We start from the raw sequence: 21,607 nt of genomic DNA, 5'->3' as shown, positions 1-21,607 counted from the left end.
GTATAGTGGCTTTGTCAATCGTTGCGGAGTCCTCTGCAGGGTTCGTTGATAGGCCGGGTTGCATTAGCGGATTACATGCTGCTTCTACAGGCGGATACCAAATGTTCTGGGTACGGCTGCTATCCTCAAATTCCCTGAACAGTATGCCTTGAAACCATGTGTTGGGGTTAAGAGCTGCATCACGGTACTTTGGGTGAACACCAACTTTGAAGGATATTAAGTTCAAAGTACTGACACCTATGCCTTTTTAACAAGCGGAATAACGCGAAGTTTGCTGGTTATTCTTGGATATTTATTTCAGCACAGACGTCATCCGTATTCCAAGCGATAGCAACGATACACATCCAAGTGAAGAAACGGTGTCGCGAAAGCGAGCAAACTTCATCAGCTTGACACATATAGCAATGCTCAACAAATGTAAGTTTAGAGTCGAAGGTTACGCTTAAATCTCGTACAATTTTACGTTTTATCACAAGTTGGTTTCCAAATATATGTATGGACATATATTCACATATAATGGTATTCGATCGCCTTCAGCAGAAAATTTTATTCCCAATCAATGGTGATTGGGAATAAAATTTTCTGCTGAAGGCGATCGAATACCATTTTTTATGTTGAGTTGTAGCAGCCCGGGGACGACTTGACATCTCCCATATATTGAACTCATAAGCAAATTTTGTGGTGATTTGGTGATGTCATGGCGGCTCGAATGGATCAAAATTTGAAAAGGCGCATCTCATTTATTATTTTCCATATTTAAAAAAAAAAACAATTCGGAAATACAAGATGACTTTCAAAATCAAGCCACTACCACTTATATTGGAATTTCCGAAAATCTATCGAAGCTAATCAACATCTCCTAAGGTATGAAATCTTCCGGTAGAGCCTAGGAAAATGCCAGAAAAATTCTGAAGGGATCCACACCCGGATAGAATTTTACAATACCATTTACCCTACAAACAATCATAAAATAATAAATATTATAGTTATTACTGTTACAACATTGTTCGATGCCAAGTTCTCACAGTAGATTTACAATAAAATTTCATGTAACAATAAATTTCACTGTTCAGCAAAAAACTGATACAATGCATTTACATTAAATTTTACTGTTTTCGAGAAAAAAATGTATGGAGAAAAACTGATTTTTGCCTTTCTCATATAAAGAAAGGCTATGCAATCACTGTAAAAATCGACTTTTTAACCGAGGCCCGGAGGGCCGAGTGTCATATACCATTCGATTCAGTTCGTCGAGATCGGCAAATGTCTGTGTGTGTGTGTATGTATGTGTGTGTGTGTGTATGTGTGTGTGTCATTTAAACTCACACAATTTTCTCAGAGATGGCTGAACCGATTTTCGCAAACTTAGTTTCATCTGAAAAGTATAACGCTCCCATAAGCTGCTATTGAATTTTTAGTTGATCCGACTTCCGGTTCCGGAGTTACGGGTTGAAGAGTGCGGTCACACAGCAAATTCCCATATAAACTGGTACCACCATGATGTTCAAATGATGTAAAACATATTAAAATTGATGTAACATTACTCTAGTTTGCGGGTCTGGATCACTAATGATCAATTAAAGCTGCTTTGACCACATTGGCCACCTATGACGGTTCATGACGCCCCCGGGGAACCCGCCATGTTCCTAAGCTAATATCACACCCATTCCCCAACGAATTCTCTACCGACTTTTACAAACTTGATTTCAAATGAAAGATACAGTAATACCGTTGACTGCTGCTGAATTTCATTTGGTTCTGACTCTTGCTTCCGGAGTTACAGGGGTGTTAGTAAGGATACACTGGAATTTCCCATATAAATCGGTACAATCGTAATACCTCAGAGGCTAAAAACTATTGAAATGGTCACCAAACTACTTCTAATCGCAGATCTAGATCACTGATTGCCAATCAAACATTCATTGAATATATTGTCCACTATCGACGATTCCGGAAGTCCGGAATTCCGGGCATATTCCACAATTAAAGTCACATCGGTTCTTCGGTGATGACTGAACCGATTTTCTCTAACCAAGTCTCAAATAGAAGGCAAAATATGCAGTTGAATATTGCGATTTTTTTCCAAAATGTAAACACATTCATGTTGCTAAAATATTTGTAGATCTAGGTCACCAACAATCATTCAAAGTCTCTTTGGCCACACTGGCCATCCGGAAGCATCCAAATTCAGAATAACAGTTATATTGGTTTCTCGAAAATGGCTAGACCGATTTGATCAACTTAGTCTCAAACTAAAGGTGTTGCGTCCCCGGAAACTGATATTAAATTCCATCTCCATCCGACTTCCAGCTCCGGAGTTACGGGTTGTGGAGTGCGATCACATAGAAAACTCCGATTCAAACCGATACCGCGATGAATGCAAAAAGGTGTAATAAGAATGAAAGACATTTCCATAATATTATATTGTACGAACCAGCTATTAAATCATAGTTTGGAGAAATGAGAAAGGCACAATTGCACCTCTAGGTGGATTAAAACAGGTTTTTTAATGTTAAGATACATAACCACCCCCCTTTTTCACTGTAAAAGTCTATTTTACATTGAAATTTACTATAAAAACGTTAAAGTTTATTGTTTTTGAATTGTAGCATAACACTAAAACTTACTGTAAATTATTGTACTGTCGCAGTGAAAATCAAGGTTTTGTTACTGTACATTTCTATTCGGGTACCAAAACCAATCTTCCGGACAGAATTATTGCAAAAGTCGAACAAAACTCTGGCCGAAGTCGAACAAAATTGTACATTCCTGGCAGCATTCTTGCTGAAACCGAGCACTACTGGTGTGCTGCCAGAATTCTGATAAAAGCACACAAATTTTATTCAAAACCAATTTTGCTAAATGTGTAGAAAATCCTTCATATGTTGTTTATCTCCTGATCAAAATACTAGAATTCTTGACGTTCTTAATGAACTTGAAAGAAGATGTCGCAGGGTCACGAATTGTTAAGCTTGGTGATTTACTTTCATTGGCCAAAATGTTTTTTCATTTATATTTCATTTATAACACCAATGATTTACCGATTACAAACTTCACACAACAAGAAAACCAAAAACAACGACTTCCAGCTAAATTTATAATAAGATTTATGCAACTTTGCTGACGGTTTCCAATCAGGGATAAATTTATTCTCTAATAATAGTTTTCTTTATCCACATTCTGGAATACGCTTTTTCTAAATGTTGTTCTAACCGCATTGACGGCGTTCATAACACACGTAACGAAACACGCTTTTCTCTTGAAACTTTTTCGTGTCGTTGTTCGCGGTAGTCGTACAGAGAAGGCATACTAGCGCCACCATCAAATCGGTGGTACATATATGAAACAAGCACTATCAGTCAAGTTGTCCCTGGGTTGAGTTGTAGTAAACTTTTAACATGCCATATATGAAATAGATTAATTTCATTATGAAATACTTCAGCGTCGTTTGTATTACTTATTTTCATAAAGAGTTGCATGTCGTCCGCATATACTGCACTTGTAGGCGATTAAATATAGAAGAAACGTCGTTTATGTACAAACTGAAAAGAAGACGGCCCAAGTAGGAACCCTGGGGAGACACCAGAGGTAACGAAACATTTTCCCGAAGACGGATCAAAACATGCAAGTGTTCATTTGATGGATTTTGGATCGATGTCTGTGGAATGTGTAGAAAGGCCTATTTTTCGAGAAATGATGATATTTGCGATGAAATTCTAACCATGTTTTCTTTCAAAAATGGTATAAACTGTAATCTGCGCTACTTCAAAAGTTATAGCATTTAATATATTTTTTCCTCTAATTTTTCCATAGTATCAATGCCAAAAATTCAAGCAAAGAGGGCGGGGATACAAAATTTCGCTGATGATGTCAAATTTGGCAACTGAGCTTACTTTGACATTTGTCACAATATAAAGGAGAGGGACTTTGAGATCTCAAAAAAATTGCGGTGCCTTAACTGGCCACATATCCATCGCCTAGAATGGCAGATGATCCCTCAACTATCTTTGATGTGTGATATGGAGCCCCATCTTGTTTAAATACCACATTCGGCTGCAATTCGTATTTCTCTTTCATCCACGGAAAAATATACTTAAATCTACGAATAGCACCGTGCTTCGCAGCGCAACGCAACGCAACGTATCCACGGAAAAATATACTTAACCCATTATATCCTAGCGTATGAAATTTCATACGCAGAACTATCCATCGTTTAACGCGTATTTACTGCAGAATTTTGGCATCTAACTGCTTTATTATTGCACTAATGGGATTATTGCACCTCATATTTCATTGTGAAACAAGACAACTGGCATTTTTTATAATTTTGTTTACATTTTTGAACCGTGTATAGTTGGGGCAAATGGCGGCTGAAAAGTAAGCAATACATTTAATTGAATTTTTTTGTTGGAATTCGTGCTAATAGTTCCACTATGTGACAAAACGTTCCTACAGGTGTAAAAGAAGTGTTGTCTATCAGAAAATCCGAAGAAATATGTCAAACAACTTAAAATTTGTTGTTTTTATTTAATCGTGCGAAATTTTTTGCACGACATATTTTCACTCTCAAAACCATTTTAAGCGGTGATTTTATTTTTCCCATAATCTTTGATACATTTTTTGTGGAATTGAAGATATCACTGCATTTGGCTCACTTTTTGAAACCCCTGGGTTATAATGGGTTAAAATGCCGTTGTGGACCTCCATATTACCTTTGTCGCATTCTGGAATGAACACTGGGTTCATTTTTACCGTCCTAAGCCACCATAACACTGATGGGATGCTTTGTCAAGGATACATGTTTGTACACGTCGGCGACGTCTTTTACTGGAAGTCAGCTTACATAACGGTCGGTTCTGGAATTTGAGACGGGATCGATGGTAAACATGCTCTCACCTGTGAACAGGACCGCCGGATTTTTTCAATTGTGGCAGTTTAAAATCTTCTCCCAGCGCTCGACTCGTAGCTCCCGAATGCAGTTTGTTATCGTGTGCATTTGTCCAGTGCAGTGGGACTTCGCCCCGCAATCTTCCGTCGCTGATCCACCTTTCATTTACCTGATAGAACGCATAGGATTAGGCCAAATTTTTCTTTCGAAACCAGCGACCTGGGACGACCTGTGGATACCTGCCCGGATAGTTGTCCTTTTTTGTCTCGCTCTCGAACCGAAGGCACTGCTACCACGATTGAAATGACTTTGCTATATTTGCACGCGGGACAAAAAATGAATACACTACCACTGCGTCATGGTGCAACTGTCAAACTAAGAAGATCATTTACGCTTATTCATAGCTTACAATGGCATCAGTTACAGCTGATATGCATGCAAAGACAAACAAGGCATACGGTAGGTTGTTATACAAAATGATTTTATTTGCCTTAGCTAATCTGTTGAACATTGTCATTAGTGAGTTCCTAATATGATTGAACTGGATAAAGATGACCATCAACCTGTAAGCGCTGAAATATTTTAGTCCACCTAGCGAATACTTCATGTGATTCGGACAGATTCTAACAACATACTGTTCGTTGTCGTTACCATCGTCGAATCGGACAAAAATAGTATACACTCAGGGTTTTTTTTACGCGGGGGATACAGGCCACGTAAATGAAAACCGCGTAAATGAAAACCGCGTAAATTTCAAAATCCGCGTAAATGAAAACCGCGTAAATTTCAAAATCCGCGTAAATGAAAACCGCGTAAATTTCAAAATCCGCGTAAATGAAAACCGCGTAAATTTCAAAATCCACGTAAATGAAAACTGCGTAAATTTCAAAATCCGCGTAAATGAAGACCGCTTAAATTTAAGAATCCGCGTTAAAGGGAACCTCGTTGATGGATACCGCGTAAATTCCAAAATCCGCGTAAATGAAAACCGCGTAAATTTCAAAAACCGCGTAAATGAAAACCGCGTAAATTTCAAAATCCGCGTAAATGAAAACCGCGTAAATTTCAAAATCCGCGTAAATGAAAATCGCGTAAATTTCAAAATCCGCGTAAAAAAACCGCGTAAATTTCAAAATCCGCGTAAAAAAATACCGCGCAAAAAAACCGCGTAAAAAAAACTTGAGTGTATTACCTGAGTATAACTGACTGTTGTCTACGGTCGTTGAAATTTCAACAGGCTATAATCAATCACGGGAAACTCACGGGCGGTCAACTAAGCTAAGCGTTCGTTGAAAGCAGAAAATCAACGTTCAACTCCAATTTAACAGAAATTCGTTTAAAGTAATTAATAGAAATGAGTTTCAAATATAACTTCCGATACAAAATGTCTTTAGTATTTTACTCGTATTTCGAATAGGATGAAACAACTGACGTTTTCAAATTAGCTGTCGAAGTTTTACGCAACGTATCTCTTTTCGCTTCGCACGGATAAACTCGGATATGTTTTATTGATGACATTACAACCAAATTGAGAATAATGGTAAGTTTATTACAAGAATAAAACAAAACAATTTCTGGGTAAATAAAATAGGTAAAAGAAAAAAAACATCTTACCGATGACGTATCCTTAGGCTATGTTATATGGGGAAATATAAATATATCTTAGCATCTATTAAAATTATATCTCTTCAAACCACTTAAGTTCATTATAATAAGATGAAAATACTCCGATAGCGAAGCATTACTATACTAAAAGTGTTGACTGAGTTATAACTGAGATAATCACAATTTCTAACTCGCTTGCACAAATGAAATATTGCCAGGTGCTTTATCAATTGCTATATGCAATGGGTTTGCTTATATATAGAGTATATCGTAAAGAAAGAGTGATTTTACCCACTATTATATATTTTATACATACATAGCTCGTGATAGCATTATTATATCACTTTTCGGCATATTGCCTTAAAACATAGTTAAATATATATCTTTGTTTTAATTAAATTGTTTTGTTCTTAGTATCTAGAAGAAATGGTTCCCTCCTGCTAACATCTGCTGCTGCACTTTTTCTCTATTGTCCGAACGTACCGAAAGAAACAGTACAGCTTCTTCCCGAACGTTCGTATCACAAAATCTGATTAGCGAACTTATTGATACGGAAACATTATTGACAAGTTACAACACTACAGTTTTCCCGGTCTGAAAACTACAGCCACCATTAACTAATGGAAACGGACATTCTACGTAGATTCAAATCGAATTCGCGTATCGAATATGGCGCGTGATTTCCTAATATTTCTTTATACAGAATGGCATTCGGTTTCGAATATTGGTAGTGGAAAGTTGCACAATAAAACAGCGAATGGTGACATCTACGATTGGCAATGTTAGGGGGAAACAAAAAATAATTAACTATATAATAACTATTTTATTCGCTGTTTTGTTTATTGTTTTTCTTTTTTCTGGTGAGGGGTGTCATGCACTGCATTTGATATATTTGTAACTTAATGTTTGCAATGGTTGTATTTGTTTAGATTTAATTTATTGTTGCTAACATTCTTTAAAAAACGTAGATTTATTACATACCGAACGTATTCAATATTCATAAAATAGATTTATTTTTGTGCGATTTTTGGTCGTGAATTCGAAAAATAATTTTAAAAAATTGCCAAATGCGATTAGTTCAAGTGGGATAGCACAGCTAAACCGTGCTTCGAATTATGTCTAGTGAAAGAAAAACAAACAAATAAAATCACTAGCTCTATCTAAACAAATTTGGCTTTTGTAGGTAGATGAATGTAAAACATAATGAGATTATTACGAGCTATCGAGCTCCCGTAGTTAAAGGCAAAAAACGCTTATCATCGTTACCTCACTTCATGCGGCGCTAAAAGATTTCAATCTAAAATAAAATGTTGATGCAACATGTTACCAATCAATCACGAATGTGTTCTGGATCCGGGCAATTACTTAGAAGCCAAAAACATGATCAACCTGGAAAGAGATTACAACGCGGGTTAGTGGGTGTATAAACTGCAGAACTGTCGTTACGCATGGGCACTCGACTTGAACTTGTATTGAAAATTAAAAATGACCATAATTATTTCACTCGGTTGTACGTCATTTCCCGGAATACCATTCCCTGGAATACCATTTTCCGGAAAACCATTTCCCGAAATATATCATTTCCCAGAAAACCGTTTCCCGGAATGTAACATTTCCCAGAAAACCATTACGCAGAATGCCATTTCCCGGAAAATAAAAAAGAAAACCTCGTACTTTACCGACCAAAATTATTGTTAGAAGACCTGCTATGCAGCTAACTGTGTTCTAGATTTTACCTACTTTGGAACATGAACAGTAGTTTGAAAATATTTTTAAATTTTTTTAGATTGTATGTTATTTCTCCGAAAATCATTCCTCAGAAAGCCATTCCCCAGAAAATACCCTTCCCCAGAAAGTCAGTTCCCAGAATGTACCATTCCCCAGAATTCCATCCCCCAGAATGCACCATTTCCCAGAAAGATATTCCCCAGAAAAGCTTTATTTTTTATTCATTTGATCTTTTTAACTTACTACAGTCGTGATTCGCTGGTTGGTCACTTTTGAACTGGACCGCTTTTTAGTTGGACCTCTGCTAGTTGGACAATTGCCCAACTAAAAAGCACGATTCAAATTCGTTAGTTGGACATAGGATGTGGCCCAACCAACGAATAAAGACTGTACTCGTTCCCACTTCCATCAAACGATATTCTTCGCTTTCGATTCGTGCACATTCCACACAAAATAAAATTTCGAAGTGTTTTCCCCAGAAAGAACTATTGTCCAGGAAACATGTAGAACAAATTGCAGAATCTAATACAGGTGTTTTTGAGAGACATTGAGCAACAATCATAGGAAGCGGTAGCGCCCCTTCCTAAGATTCAAAAGAATGAAACAGTGTTATTTAAGTAAGATTATATGGTGAAACCAAAACTTTGTGCATTATCGAAGTAATTGAAGTGATGTGGTGTTAAGTTGCTAAGGATGAGCTGCCGAAAGCGATGGCTCCTCGCAGGTAAGCCAGTTATCCATTCGCTTACCCGATTTACTTAAACATAGCAATTGATTCCTTCTTTCAAACATGAGCAGTCCATTGAATCTTCATGAAAATGACTCTTTACGTCTGCCCAGTTTACACTTGAAGAATTGTCCCAACTTTGAGCAAGACTATCCTGTTCGGCATAAAGTCTTTTAGCACAACATCGTCTGACATGAGACATTATATGGTAGTTGGCCATTTGACCTAACAGTCGTCTAGCATAAGCACTGACAAACAGACATAACACTATGATTAATTGCTTTAAAATAACACTATACACGCTTCTAACCATTTACAAATTAGTTAACCCTCAGACCCAGGAACTTTTTTTACTAGTATGGATTATGCCAATATGATGACCGTAGTGGTCTAGCGGAGATTAGCTCAAATAGCAAAACAAGTATTTTAAACTTTTTCTTCCTAATTGAATCAAATAAGCAAATAGTATAGCCGACGGGAGAAACATTTAACAAAGTTAGGAAAACTAGGAGTGAGGACGAGAGGTCGTCTGATGAGGAGGATCACAACTAACAGCATCCACCAGTCTTCCCAAATGAACATTGAACACCATGTTCGCTCTAGTTCTGTGCTCATCTTAAACCCGCATTTCGTGTGCAAACTCGAACACGCTAATACGTACAAAAACACGTACACATGTTCGCCTGCACTCATTATCACTAGCGTTATCTCGTTTTTGTTTTGTGTGTATCTTTCTTGTGTACGCACCCGGTGTACGCGCACAATGTTTAAACCTAAGTTTGCACACCGTTCGATTGGGTTCGATGTTCGAGGCAAACCTGTAAAGTAAAGCATGTTTGATGTTGAACGCGTGCACGAAATTTTGTACACATGTGCAAACTTGTCGATGTTAATGGGAAGTCTGATATCCACTATATTAAACAAGCATAGTGGTGTTACTACAGAATAATTCAATCTGATGCAAAAATCATTTAAGCAATCATTAATACACACTAGAACAGAAAGCATAACTGGAAGAATAGCTGGAGGGAATTTCGTATTCGTTTACATTACGGTTGACAGCGTTCTATGATTTAGTCTGATCCGCTTCAGACCTAGGGGACCCCAGAGATCAGGAAGAAAACAGAAGCTCAATCAATGCGAAGTTTTAATTGCATCACTGACGACTTAGCATGCATTGTTGGGAGCAGGATAACAAACAATACTCTTAATTTCAGGGACTGTACGATATGGCGCTGGGCCTGTGGCCTTCGACTGGCATGGTCCATTCTCATTGGTTCGGAAGCCTTCTGCCTTGTTTGCAAGTTGATCAATTCGTTTGGGTGGGGGACATGTGGATCCTACTAGTTGTCAACTCTTTTGACCGTGGGTATGAGGCTAGTTCAGGAAAGGAGTGCAGGACTGGCACCTTAGAGATAGATAATTATTCAGGACTTTTTTCTTACGATTATTTAACTCGACCAAACACACCGGCTCCCAGAAATGATAAGCAAGCCCTTTCGGGTCGGAGTGGTCTGTTCGATTCGAACCAGGCGGACAATCGGTTCGAGCAAACCTTGTGGGAAATAGTGGATGAATAATTCTTATGGCCTTTATGGGCAGAGATTCTTTTTGTGAAACCCTAAAATGCCTTCACTCGTCTAGCTACTCAGGATAATAATAAAAAAATTTGATGGTTTGCCTGGTCCATAATGTAAGGAATACGTATATTGACTAGAACAGGGATAATCAAATTCTGTTATAAGATGAAACAGCACAGCTGTAGGAAAAAGTATTCGCGAGTAAAGACTAACACTGCTAGTATGTTTACCATATCAAATAATAGTCTATTGATCCGCTTTGGACCTAGGAGCCAGAAAGGAGATTAGGAAGAGACAGAAACGGATTCAATGCGAAATTCGCCAATGTGACGTAGGTTCCAAGGCGATGCTAGGATGATTTTCCATAGGATTACACAGACTAGATGACACGACCTTACACGCTCTAAACTTGTGCCAAATAGTATGTATGTATGTATGTATTTATGTAAAAACTAATAGTAAAAACTATGGAGAAATATAACTTAGTACATCTTGCATTGACTTCCTAACCAAAAACAAATGTTTCGATTTCATAGTTCTTATAAGCATGAAAATTAAGTCCTTTTCTTACGAGAAATCACACTTGCCTAGGGATTTGCTCAGCAGCCCAATTAGTGTCTTCACTTTTGGAGCTAGCGTCAACCTTAGTCATGTCGAAATATGATGAGACGTAGTCGAAACGCAAATTTAATAACCAATTTAGTTATACGTTTTGTACCCTTTATGCGCAAATATGGGTTTAAACAAATTTTCTCCTTAGTGGAGAAAAGTGAGTTTTTATCAAATCTGTTCTCCACTAAGCAGAAATGTAGCGTAATGATTCATTGCTTTTCGAAAAAATCTCTATGACGCTTCTTTGATAAAAAGAATGAATATTGTTTTCGTGGTGAGCGACCTAAAATGAGTATATAAAATGCTTTTCCTCGCGACTTATTTAGTTTTATCAGATTTATCCAATTAATTCTTAATCCGATCAACTGGTAACTATTTCCTCAATCTTCATTATTACTCATTGCTTGTTTATTGGACGGAACTGGGAACAATTTGTTGGACTCAGCTTTTACGATGATCTGCGATCCATTGTCGTAACTAGATCATCATGAGACTCAATAAAGGGTGAATGGCACCCCATTTTGAGCACTTTCAAATTCGTAGTCTCGTTCGTGACAAACACGGATTTTGACTGCTGTTTGGGCTTCGTTTGAGTTATTTATTTTCTATGTTACTATGTTTTAATTGCAGCAAGGTTCTACTGTATCGATTTTGTTGGCTATTTTCGGCAAATTTGAGACTAAGAGAAACGAAAGCAATGAAATTGAAAGACGGATAGGTATTCTAGAGCGAATCAGTTATCAGCCGGCGTCGGCGGTAAAACATGATGATGAGTTATGTTCTACCATAGACCATGCGGTAGACTTGGGTGCAACGCCCAACTCCTACTCTGCAGAAGGCAAAGAATTTTTCACATTTCCTTTCGATCATGCCCATATGAGCCTGCCTAGTTCTAGTTTTCCGTTATAAGTTTATAACTGATTCGCTCTAGAATACCTATCCGTCTTTCAATTTCATTGCTTTCGTTTCTCTTAATCTCAAATTTGCCGAAAATAGCCAACAAAATCGATACGTTATTTATTTTCGCAGTAACATTTGTAGAATTTTCGGAGACGGATTCGCCAACAGCTCAGCGGATAGTATTCGGTTTTTACGCTAAAATTGTTAGGTCTGAGTGTGAGAGGTTAGGGTCAACTTTGATTTTCCGAACAACCCACGGTTTAAGGGTTGACAATTGACCATTCGCGAGAGGGATCGAAGGCCAGTTATCGATTTTCCCTAGTCATATCAGCACGAAGAAATTTTTTCTTATCGCTGTCACGAAAATGGTCGATGTTGTTTAGTTGTGACCACAGCGTCGTTTCCACTCTTGTTGTTTTATTCGAGATTTTTTGTTGCTTTGCCTTCTGTAGGAATAATGTCTGAACTAATTATATTCTATATCTTCACTCAGAAATGTACTGCCGTTCCAAGCATATCTATCCCATGTCGTATTGTATCGACTTTGACTTTTTATGGCCAAACGTTGCAAAATCAAGTATATTTTCATGTAACATTTTAAATCGTCGGGCTTGTTCTGAAAATTTGGAAAAAAAAACAAATCATATTGTTCCATCGCGAAGTCGACACATATCTGTTCCGTGAAAGAAAATCAACAAAATATATGTTAAAGGAATGTATAAATATTGTTTCCATTAAAATAAGGACTGAAAATTCGATCGTTTCCGGAAATGCACGTTTTCGAAAATGGGAAGTAACTTTCGTCGTCCAAAACAAAATATTTCGAAGTATTAACATCTAGCGTAAGAGACGCAAAATGTTTGTTATGTTTTGTTAGCGACATTCTGATTGGTTCCCATAATTCATTTAGAGGCGCGTAATAAGACTGGCGCCTAAGTCATGTCTGAATTTGGTTTGCTATTAAATCTCTATCTATAAAAGAATGAACAGCGATTTAGTAGCTAACAATTTTAGAGTTGAGCTGCTACGAATGGAACGATTTGTATTTTTGGTGATCGGAAAATTTAGCAAAACTCCATAGTTTACAGGACAACCTCACATTAAACAAACGCGAATAACAGAAATTCAGAATATGCAGTTAACCTACTGTACGCTATTTTCGAAACAGCAGCTTAAGCGGATCTCCGAAGATGATACTAAGACAGTTGAAATAGCAAACCAAGTTTCGATTTCATTAATTCTCTCGAATTCTCATCAGTTTAACCAGAATTCCTTTTTTGCGGGACATCATGCCACTAAAGGTTCGCTCAGAAACACAAATAGTGTTTTCGGATTTTTTTGGAGCTAGCGTCAATCCGGCGCTAGCTAAGTCCTGTCACTAAGTTAGTGTCGAATTCTGATGAGACGAAGTCGAAATGCAAATTCCATAACCAATTTATAAATAATTTGATTTTTAAACCACTTGAAACTCATTTGTTTTAAAAATACACCATCAAGTTCATTTAAAACCGCGCTCTATTTGATATTTTTTTTCGTTCAAGTTTCATTCATTGGCGCCAATTTAATGTCAGTTTGGATATGACGTCTAAGTGGCAGCAAGTTGGTGTCAGCTACTGACGAGTGGAACACGAAATATTAAAACCCAACGTTTAGTCGCAGGGAAAACTGAGCTTGTTCATATGATCTTATTCCACGTTTTTTCTAAACTTTCTTCTTTTGCTACCTTGCTCTACCTCGAGTACTATGTCTCTTAATAATAAACTATTTCACTTTTTCCAGACCCTTGTTAATTGAATGTAGTTGTAACATAAAAAAGTTACGTGTTTTGTTTCGGCAAAGCTAAGCTATTGGAAACGCATAAAAAAATTGGCTCGTTCCCATGGAAAATTCGAAGCTAAAAAAAATGCAGAAAATCTGTAATTCAATCACTTCAAGTGCACTAAACGGGTTCAAGGATCGGTTGACATAGGATCACCTACGCGAAACAGATAGGAAGCAGTATGTAAGTAGATGGAGGTAATGATTAAAGGTAATTTGACCAGAACTCGCAACATTTCAAAAAGCGATATTGCCAAAAAAGTTGGTGTTTCGCAAAGTTGCGTCCAAAAGTCGGATTTGTTAACCAAATTCAGTTGTAGTGAGATGACGAAAGTCAAATAATTTCGAAGTATACTATCGTTTAAAAAGAAAATGTCGAAATTCGCATCGAAATATCTTATGTGACAGGCAATCTGTATTCGAGGAAAGCGAAATAAATTAAGCCACAAAACGTGCTACAAAGCTTGCCTGCGAATTGGGTTTTTATTCGATAAATACAAGATTTGAGATAGTGAGATGTCGACTGGGGTAATGTTGCCCTTTAGTGGATTAAAACATTTTCAATGATAAAAAAAACTTACCTGAAATTGATCGCCTTTGCTGCCAGCAGCCGGTTGCACTCCGCCGTATCTGGCAGGGGCATCAGGTGGAACGGACTTTCCGTTTCTGTCTCAGTGAAATCATGCTTATATATTTGGGTCTTGGCTTTGATGTCCGAAAATGGGCCCCGCAGCACGAAAAAGTGCATCGAAAGCGGGCTAGTAGTTTTAGACTTCAGAATCAACTAAAATAAAGTGAAAGGAAATACAATGAGACCCCTTGGCATAGAAATAAATTTGCTAATGATACCTGGTACGTGATATCCCGATCGCAAGACTGATGTGGGTCACGTTGGCTCTTGTTGATGATAGACTTCACCACCCACTGATGATTGAAAGCGGAAAAACGTGAAGTCTCGTAATACAAACGGTGTACGTACTCATCCGTACGGTAGGGTTTCATTTGAAGATCTGAAATGACAGGGAAAAGGTAGACGAAAGCGAATAAATCGCCCAAAGTTAGCACGCTCAGATCACGAAACGGCAAAGTGGCAAGTAATGCTACCATTGAAGATAATCTTCTCGTAACTCAACAGATCGATTAAGGTAAGGAAAAGTTTTTTCTCCTCGGCGGCACGTTCATCGTGAGCCTGCAATGCTACCATAACCTCGGCGCCAGATTTCTTCGGATGCACGCAATTGGCCTCATGCGACGGAACTTCGTGGGTTGGCCCACGCCATTGACATCCGATTCGAGCGAAGCTGCAATCGGTCGGGCGCTCCTCGCACTCATTGCACTCATGATACTCGATCGACTTGTTCGGGAACTCATTGCCACAGTACTGACACTCACTGGGCAACTCCGAAACGGCCTTTTCGACGGCCAGGTTTCGCGATGAGTTATTCTTGCTGATCTCAGTGCGACAGTTTGGGCAGGTCGCGTTCTGATCGCGAAGCCTGGTATGGGAAAATCGAAGAAGGAAGAGACAAAGTTAGTTCGATTAGGATTGGATTGCGGAATGTTACATGTTTCGAGCCAAAACTTACCGCCCGTCGGCCAGCAGATGGGTAAAGCATCCGGCGCACATCAGGTGACCCATTGTACACTGCAAGCATTTTCGTGAGCAAGCGAGAAGTAGAAAAAGAAACGCAATTGGTTAATGTTACTCGTGAGCTCCAACTCCACAAACCATTGGTATCCTTGCTGTTTTTTATTGGCAGTAAAAAGAGGAAAAATGAATAGTCATATGTATTTTTTTCTAAATCATAGGGCTTAGTTTTTTTGTTTTTTTCTGCCACAAAATTGGAGAGAAACTTACTAAAATAACCCAACCTGTAGGGGAAAGAAAAGAAAGAAAAAGGAAAACAGCATTGATTAAAACACATCAAATTCAGCTTTGAAGTGGGATGTTTTATTTTCTCTTCCTTCACGAGCCACTGGGTGTGATATAGGAATTTTTCACTCGACATTCAATCCGAAATGAGAAAATTTGCACAACTTGAGCGGATTGCGAAACGAAGTGGAACTTCCGGAACCTTCTTAACCTCTAACAAGTAAATGAAAACATTGCTCGATTCGATTGTCCTGGACTGTTTATTTCACCTTTTTGTTTTGTACAAAACATTGTATAGGTTTTATTCACGTTTTCTTTTTTGTTGGCATCTTAATTTGATTTTCGTTAGTTTTTCTTCGATGAATTCGAACATCGCAGAATGCACAATGATACAAAATGCTAAGTAATGAGAGTAGTGAAGTTTTCACAGAAATTATCGAATCTAGATATTAAGTTATGTCAGTTCATGAAATAAAAAACATGTGCTTCCTACATTCTAAGCGTTAGGTTATGATCTTACATTGTTATCTTAACATTTTCAAATGATTCACTAGCAGTTTATAACTGGTTTTTACGTTACACTATTGTTATCTCCAATCGACTCTTCAATAATCAGATGAAAACATTTTACATTATTCTTTAAACTTGAGCTACGGATTTGATCATTCCTAACTTGTGCTATCTATACATTGAGGAATCTGGCTTTCAATTCACTAAATTTGCAGTCCTTCTAACCTAACGTACGATCACTACGTATAACAGGAATGCAAAGCTAGCGAACGTTTATCGAAGGCCAACTCCGAGACACTCCTCCACCTTGCACACATTCACTCGCATACGTCGATCACTTATTTAACTAGATGGCATACTCACGCGCTTCATTTGGGTCAATCGCTCCACACTCTCACACACACACACACACACACACACACAAACACAGAAACACTCGAATTCTAATATTTTGCGTTGATTTGTTGGATGGATATTATATCTAGGTGTTCCTGCCCAGTACTTTTATATTTTTATTCATTCAAAAATCCATGTTATTCATTCACTTAATTTCTCTTATTATCTAGGTAAATGTTTTCAAATGTTAGTAAAGCATGTAAAATAATACATTGTGCCATGGACTACTTTGACACGTTTGATTCTTAGCTGCACCTTCACTTTGTGCAATTGCGTCACTGAATATTGAAAATGAAAGCGATTGAATATGATCAATTTTCGTTCAATGAATTCGAATATTTGAAACTCTGTCATTGAATACTTATGAATCATAGCAAGATATGAATTAACTTGAACTGTAATTGCACAATTGGTTCAATATTTGACTTGAACCGGTGCAAAAAGGTAAATAGAAAAAGCCGGCGCCCATGACACTCACGCTGCTGTTCCAGCAGTCGCTCATGCAGCTTCTCTATTCCGAGAGCATGCGGTGAGAGTACGAGATGCGTACATATTTCAGGTTGAACCGGTCATGGGAAGACAGAACTTTTTTAAAATTTGCCCGCTTGGTCAGCTAGGTTGGTGTATCGTTCGGATCCACGGCTTACATGTGCAAGGCTAGCTCGTTAGAGTGTAAACATTTGACGATCGGGTGTCATAGAAATCGTCGGCGAAAACAATTAAATGAAATTGATATATTCTTTGCTGCTAACGGATGATCGGCACCTGGTAGACCACAAGGAAGCTATCCCGATGTCCAAAACCTTTGCTGGGAACAGAAAATTACGATTAGATGTTTTCTATGGCTGCAGCCAAATTGCCACTTTTCGCTAATAATCACATAAATGCGCTGAATATCTACTGTATTTAGTGTAATTATGGCGTAATTTACATCAAGAATCCATTACACATTATTTTTTCCACCGTAAGAGCTTAAATATTGTTAATTATCAACTTTCGAGAAATACGTTTATCTCCACGATTTCTCTGACGTCATCAAAAACTGTCAATTCGCGTTTCTGTGAGCCGTAGTTCGGATCAAATTGTCTAACTGCAAAGTTTGCAGATTATTACTTTCATTTAAATTAATTTGCGTGCTGCTGCTATTTATTTATTTTAACTGAAAATTCGGATCGTCAGATTTTGCTTACCTGTTTAATGAACAGGTTGATCGACGCGTTGCCTGTGATGTCTATTTCTCTACATCAAAATAAAAAAAAAATGCTCTGCTTATTTTCTCTTCCATTAGTTACTCGGCCACGTTTACGTCCTTCGATACGCACTGGGAAATTTTGGCAGTGTTCAATAAAAGTGTGGCAAAAATCAGATAAGAAAGTGAACAAAGATGGGTGCTCATATGCAGCACGGCTTTTTTTAAATTGTGAACTAGAAACACTTGAATCACTTAATACAGATTCTACATCTCAATATTTTGTTTACTTTTGTTTAGTGTCACTCCATTCGAGTTAAATTTTCTCGAATATCTCCAACTATGTCCAGTGACAGGTTTCGTGCTAGATTGGAATTAAACTGACAGATAAATGGTAAGCAAAAGATTGATGTGTCGAGTATGGTCGAGCGGTTTATATGAGCATGAATTTCTAAAAAAAAAATTAATAATTTGATAGCTTCAAATCAAGCTTTCATTCCACAAACATCAAGGTACTAGAGAAGGCCTTCTATTATTGGCTCGAATCAAAACTCCGCCGCATCGAACTGACACACCTTAAACAGAGGTTCCTGGTGGGCATCGGATGATTTCCGGAAGTTTCCTAACACATAATCTGCGAAATAAAACTCTTACGATTTCGCCACCAGGGCGCCAGTTTGACGCTACAGAATGAACTTTGTTTACATTCGACTAGGGCCCATATTATTGGCTCGAATCAAAACTCGTCGAAATGTCAATTGACGATAGGTTCATCAAGAGTGTTCATTTGTGTTTACATTTTGCTAGCGTTGCCAATTTTATTTTGTTTCAACCACCCAATGTGGCTACGCCACATCGCTTTTGCGCGTGCTGTCCGACTTCGCTACCGCTCAGTCGGACTTAAACTAGGGATAGCCCCTATGTTTGAGTAAACCGGGCAAACGAGTGGATCACAGGTTCGCTTGCTTCCGACTGCGGGTTGGTGACCACCTCGCCCGGCGGATTCTCAGCGACTTTGCGCCGCTTCGGTTCCTAAGCCTCGGTTATGCGGCTAAGCCGCATCGAAATGGTACCCCTTAAACAGAGGTTCCTTAAGAATATCGGATGGTTACCGGAACCCCGTAAAGTTCAACCGTAAATGAGCCGGAGTTCCAGCTGGTTCTAATTCGTTTTCCGGCACTAGTAACACAACTGATTCTAGCTAGTATCGGTTGTGTCACCGGAGCCGGAATACGAATTAGAACCAGCCAGCATTCCGGCTGAGCTTGACTGGGAAGTTTCCCAAAATTTAATCTGGGAAATAAAAATTTCCTGGCAACGCTCCAGCACCCCGTTGAATTCTAACGATTTCACCACCTGGGTGCCAGTTTGACGATATGAAATGAACTTTGTTTACTTTCGACAAATTTTGATTCGAGCCAACAACATCCAACCATTCGACTAAGGACCCTGAAACCCTCTGGATAAAGACCCGCCATCTTTATCGATTCTTTACCATTCATCTGTCAGTATCATTCCAATCGAGCACGAGACCTGTCAAAAGCACTCAATCCGAAGTGAATCGCTTCGAATCCTTCTTGAACGTGGGTCATTGACAGATCTCGTGCTCGTTCGTAATGACACTGACAGATAAATGGTAACCAATCGAAAGAGATGGCGAATCTTTATCCAGAGAGATTTAGCGACGTTACATTCAAAAAGTTTTAATTCAAGCCACCAACATCCAGCGATAAAGGACTGCCTGAATGTGTTTTCAGGTATCGTTGTTTTGGTTTAAAACAACGATTGTTTACACAGCTTTTGTTCGTTAACGTTGAGGCGGGTAATCGATGACGTTTACGTTATTTCGTCACATTTATGCTTTCTTTCGAATAATCATAAATCATTATAAATCAGGCGATGTAAAATAAGTTTTCACTTTCAAAACACTTCGAAAACCACATAAAGATTAGAGCAGTCTACATGGGTGAGGATGACAAGAATTTGACGTATCCCAACGAGTTAAAATTTGATGTATCCAAATGAGCAGAGCTCTTAGTTTTGAAACTATTGTGCTTTTCACCGAAGATTAGCACGCGACGCAATCGAACCAAAATAGCGAAAGAATTGAAAATATATACTGTTGGATCCAATCGCAAAGTTTAGAACAAACGTCACGCAAAATATACGCAATGGTCAGTGTTGCGATGAACGAATTATAATTGACTGAATTTTGATAGCAGATCGAAAGGCCTAGTTTGGTTGTGTTGATCAGCTTCAACTGAATAAAATTTATTAATAAAATGGTACAATAATAATTTCACTCTACTCACAATCATCAGTGATTGATCTAGTTCGGGTATTGTGGTCTCAAACCGAAAACAATATTATAAATGTAAATGAAGTTTCTATTCTAAATCAAATAATTCTTGGTTCTTGATTCAATCAAAGAGGAATATAATATGACTATTGTTTGTTCACGATCGTCTTTTATCTGTCAGTGCTTGCTGGGTCGATTGCATTTGACGCATCTCTGTGTATAGGGTAACCAAGAGCTACCGTCGCGGTAACAGTCAGAAATCGGACGGTCATGAAATGACCATGAAGTTCATGGATTTATTTACCTCTTCACTACCTGCTGGTCTAAAATTGGAAAGTATTTGTTACTATTTATTCGCCACCCATGTAATTTATTGATATCCTATTAGTGAGCTTTCTTTATTCCTTACACGATTCCTTTGCATTTTCTTAAGCTTTTTTTGGTTCAAGACCAATACTGCCGTTCTACGCATAATTGTCCCATGAATATAGGGAATCCCATAGAACATGGGACAAATATGCTTATAACGGTAGAATAGTTGTTCGAAAAATGTTCATATATCGATGAATTTTTTTCTGCTTTGTAACATTGCGGATTTGAAAAGGTTAAATCACGCGATTTTTTTTAAAAGGGCCAATAAGCATACTGTCAAAATCCGCTTTGGGAGGAAATTCTATAGAAAAACGAATAATCGCCGATTATAAATCACAGCAGCGAACGAAAGAGAAGACTTTTCTTTTTCATAAAATGTTAACATCCAGTCTTGACGAATTACGGTTTGTCTGGAATTTTCTCTCAAAGTGATTTTTGACAGTATGCTTATTGGCCGTTTACAAAAAACACGTGAGAAATCTTAAAAATGGCGGTTTCGCAATCTTGCTTTTTCGCAATTTTTAATTATTTCCAGTGATAACCACAATACGATACCGAAGCATTGTGATCTAATGCTGTCTTCGGTTTTAGAATCGAGTTGCCCTAGGTTCGCTCTAATGTTTACAGTTTCCAAACAAAAGTGACAGCTCCGAGCGAACCTGGAGCAACTCTGATTTAAAAACGAAATCAGCATAAGTAAACTATTTTCGAAATTTTTTGCGAGCAATTTCAATCACTAGACTGACTAATATTCTGGTTCAAAAAAGAAACAATAATGTTCATTATTTTAAATTAAAAGTGCTTTCATAACCAATCCACTGTTGGGTTTTCACAATAGGAATACTGATAGTTCTGAAGGCTAGCTCAGAAGCGCTTAAAACTAGTTCCCTAGTTAAATTGTTGCTCACTGATAAAATGAGTTCAGTGAGAGGATCGTAATCGTACACATTGTTGTGATCAAATCAAAATCGTATTTAAAGTAGTTCACGTCGGCCATTTAACCAGACTTGACCAAGATTAAGCATATCAATCGGATCTGTTTGCTTGTAATACAATTCAATGTTTGGCTAAAAATTGCATGCAACCAGAACTGGTTTTATTACAGCCTGT

General features: G+C 38.0%; 1 protein-coding gene across 1 annotated transcript in view; it reads right to left on the bottom strand.

Annotated features, from left to right (window-relative positions):
• Nucleotides 1-6,416: 6,416 nt before the first annotated feature.
• LOC131684595 (zinc finger TRAF-type-containing protein 1 homolog) overlaps nt 6,417-21,607 on the bottom strand; it is a 35,039-nt gene continuing 19,848 nt past the window's right edge. Inside the window, exons 2-6 of the mRNA XM_058967601.1 lie at nt 15,445-15,503; nt 14,963-15,354; nt 14,708-14,868; nt 14,440-14,642; nt 6,417-7,882 (exon numbers count right to left, since the gene is read on the bottom strand). Of these exons, the coding sequence (XP_058823584.1) occupies nt 7,855-7,882; nt 14,440-14,642; nt 14,708-14,868; nt 14,963-15,354; nt 15,445-15,503 (843 nt within the window). The 3' untranslated portion in view covers nt 6,417-7,854. The remainder of the gene's footprint in view (nt 7,883-14,439; nt 14,643-14,707; nt 14,869-14,962; nt 15,355-15,444; nt 15,504-21,607) is intronic.

Source organism: Topomyia yanbarensis, chromosome 2 (genome assembly GCF_030247195.1).
Source record: "Topomyia yanbarensis strain Yona2022 chromosome 2, ASM3024719v1, whole genome shotgun sequence".
Classification (NCBI taxonomy): Eukaryota; Metazoa; Arthropoda; class Insecta; order Diptera; family Culicidae; genus Topomyia; species Topomyia yanbarensis.
The sequence above is the reverse complement of the archived record's forward strand: the minus strand, read 5'-3'. Positions and strand labels throughout refer to the sequence as shown.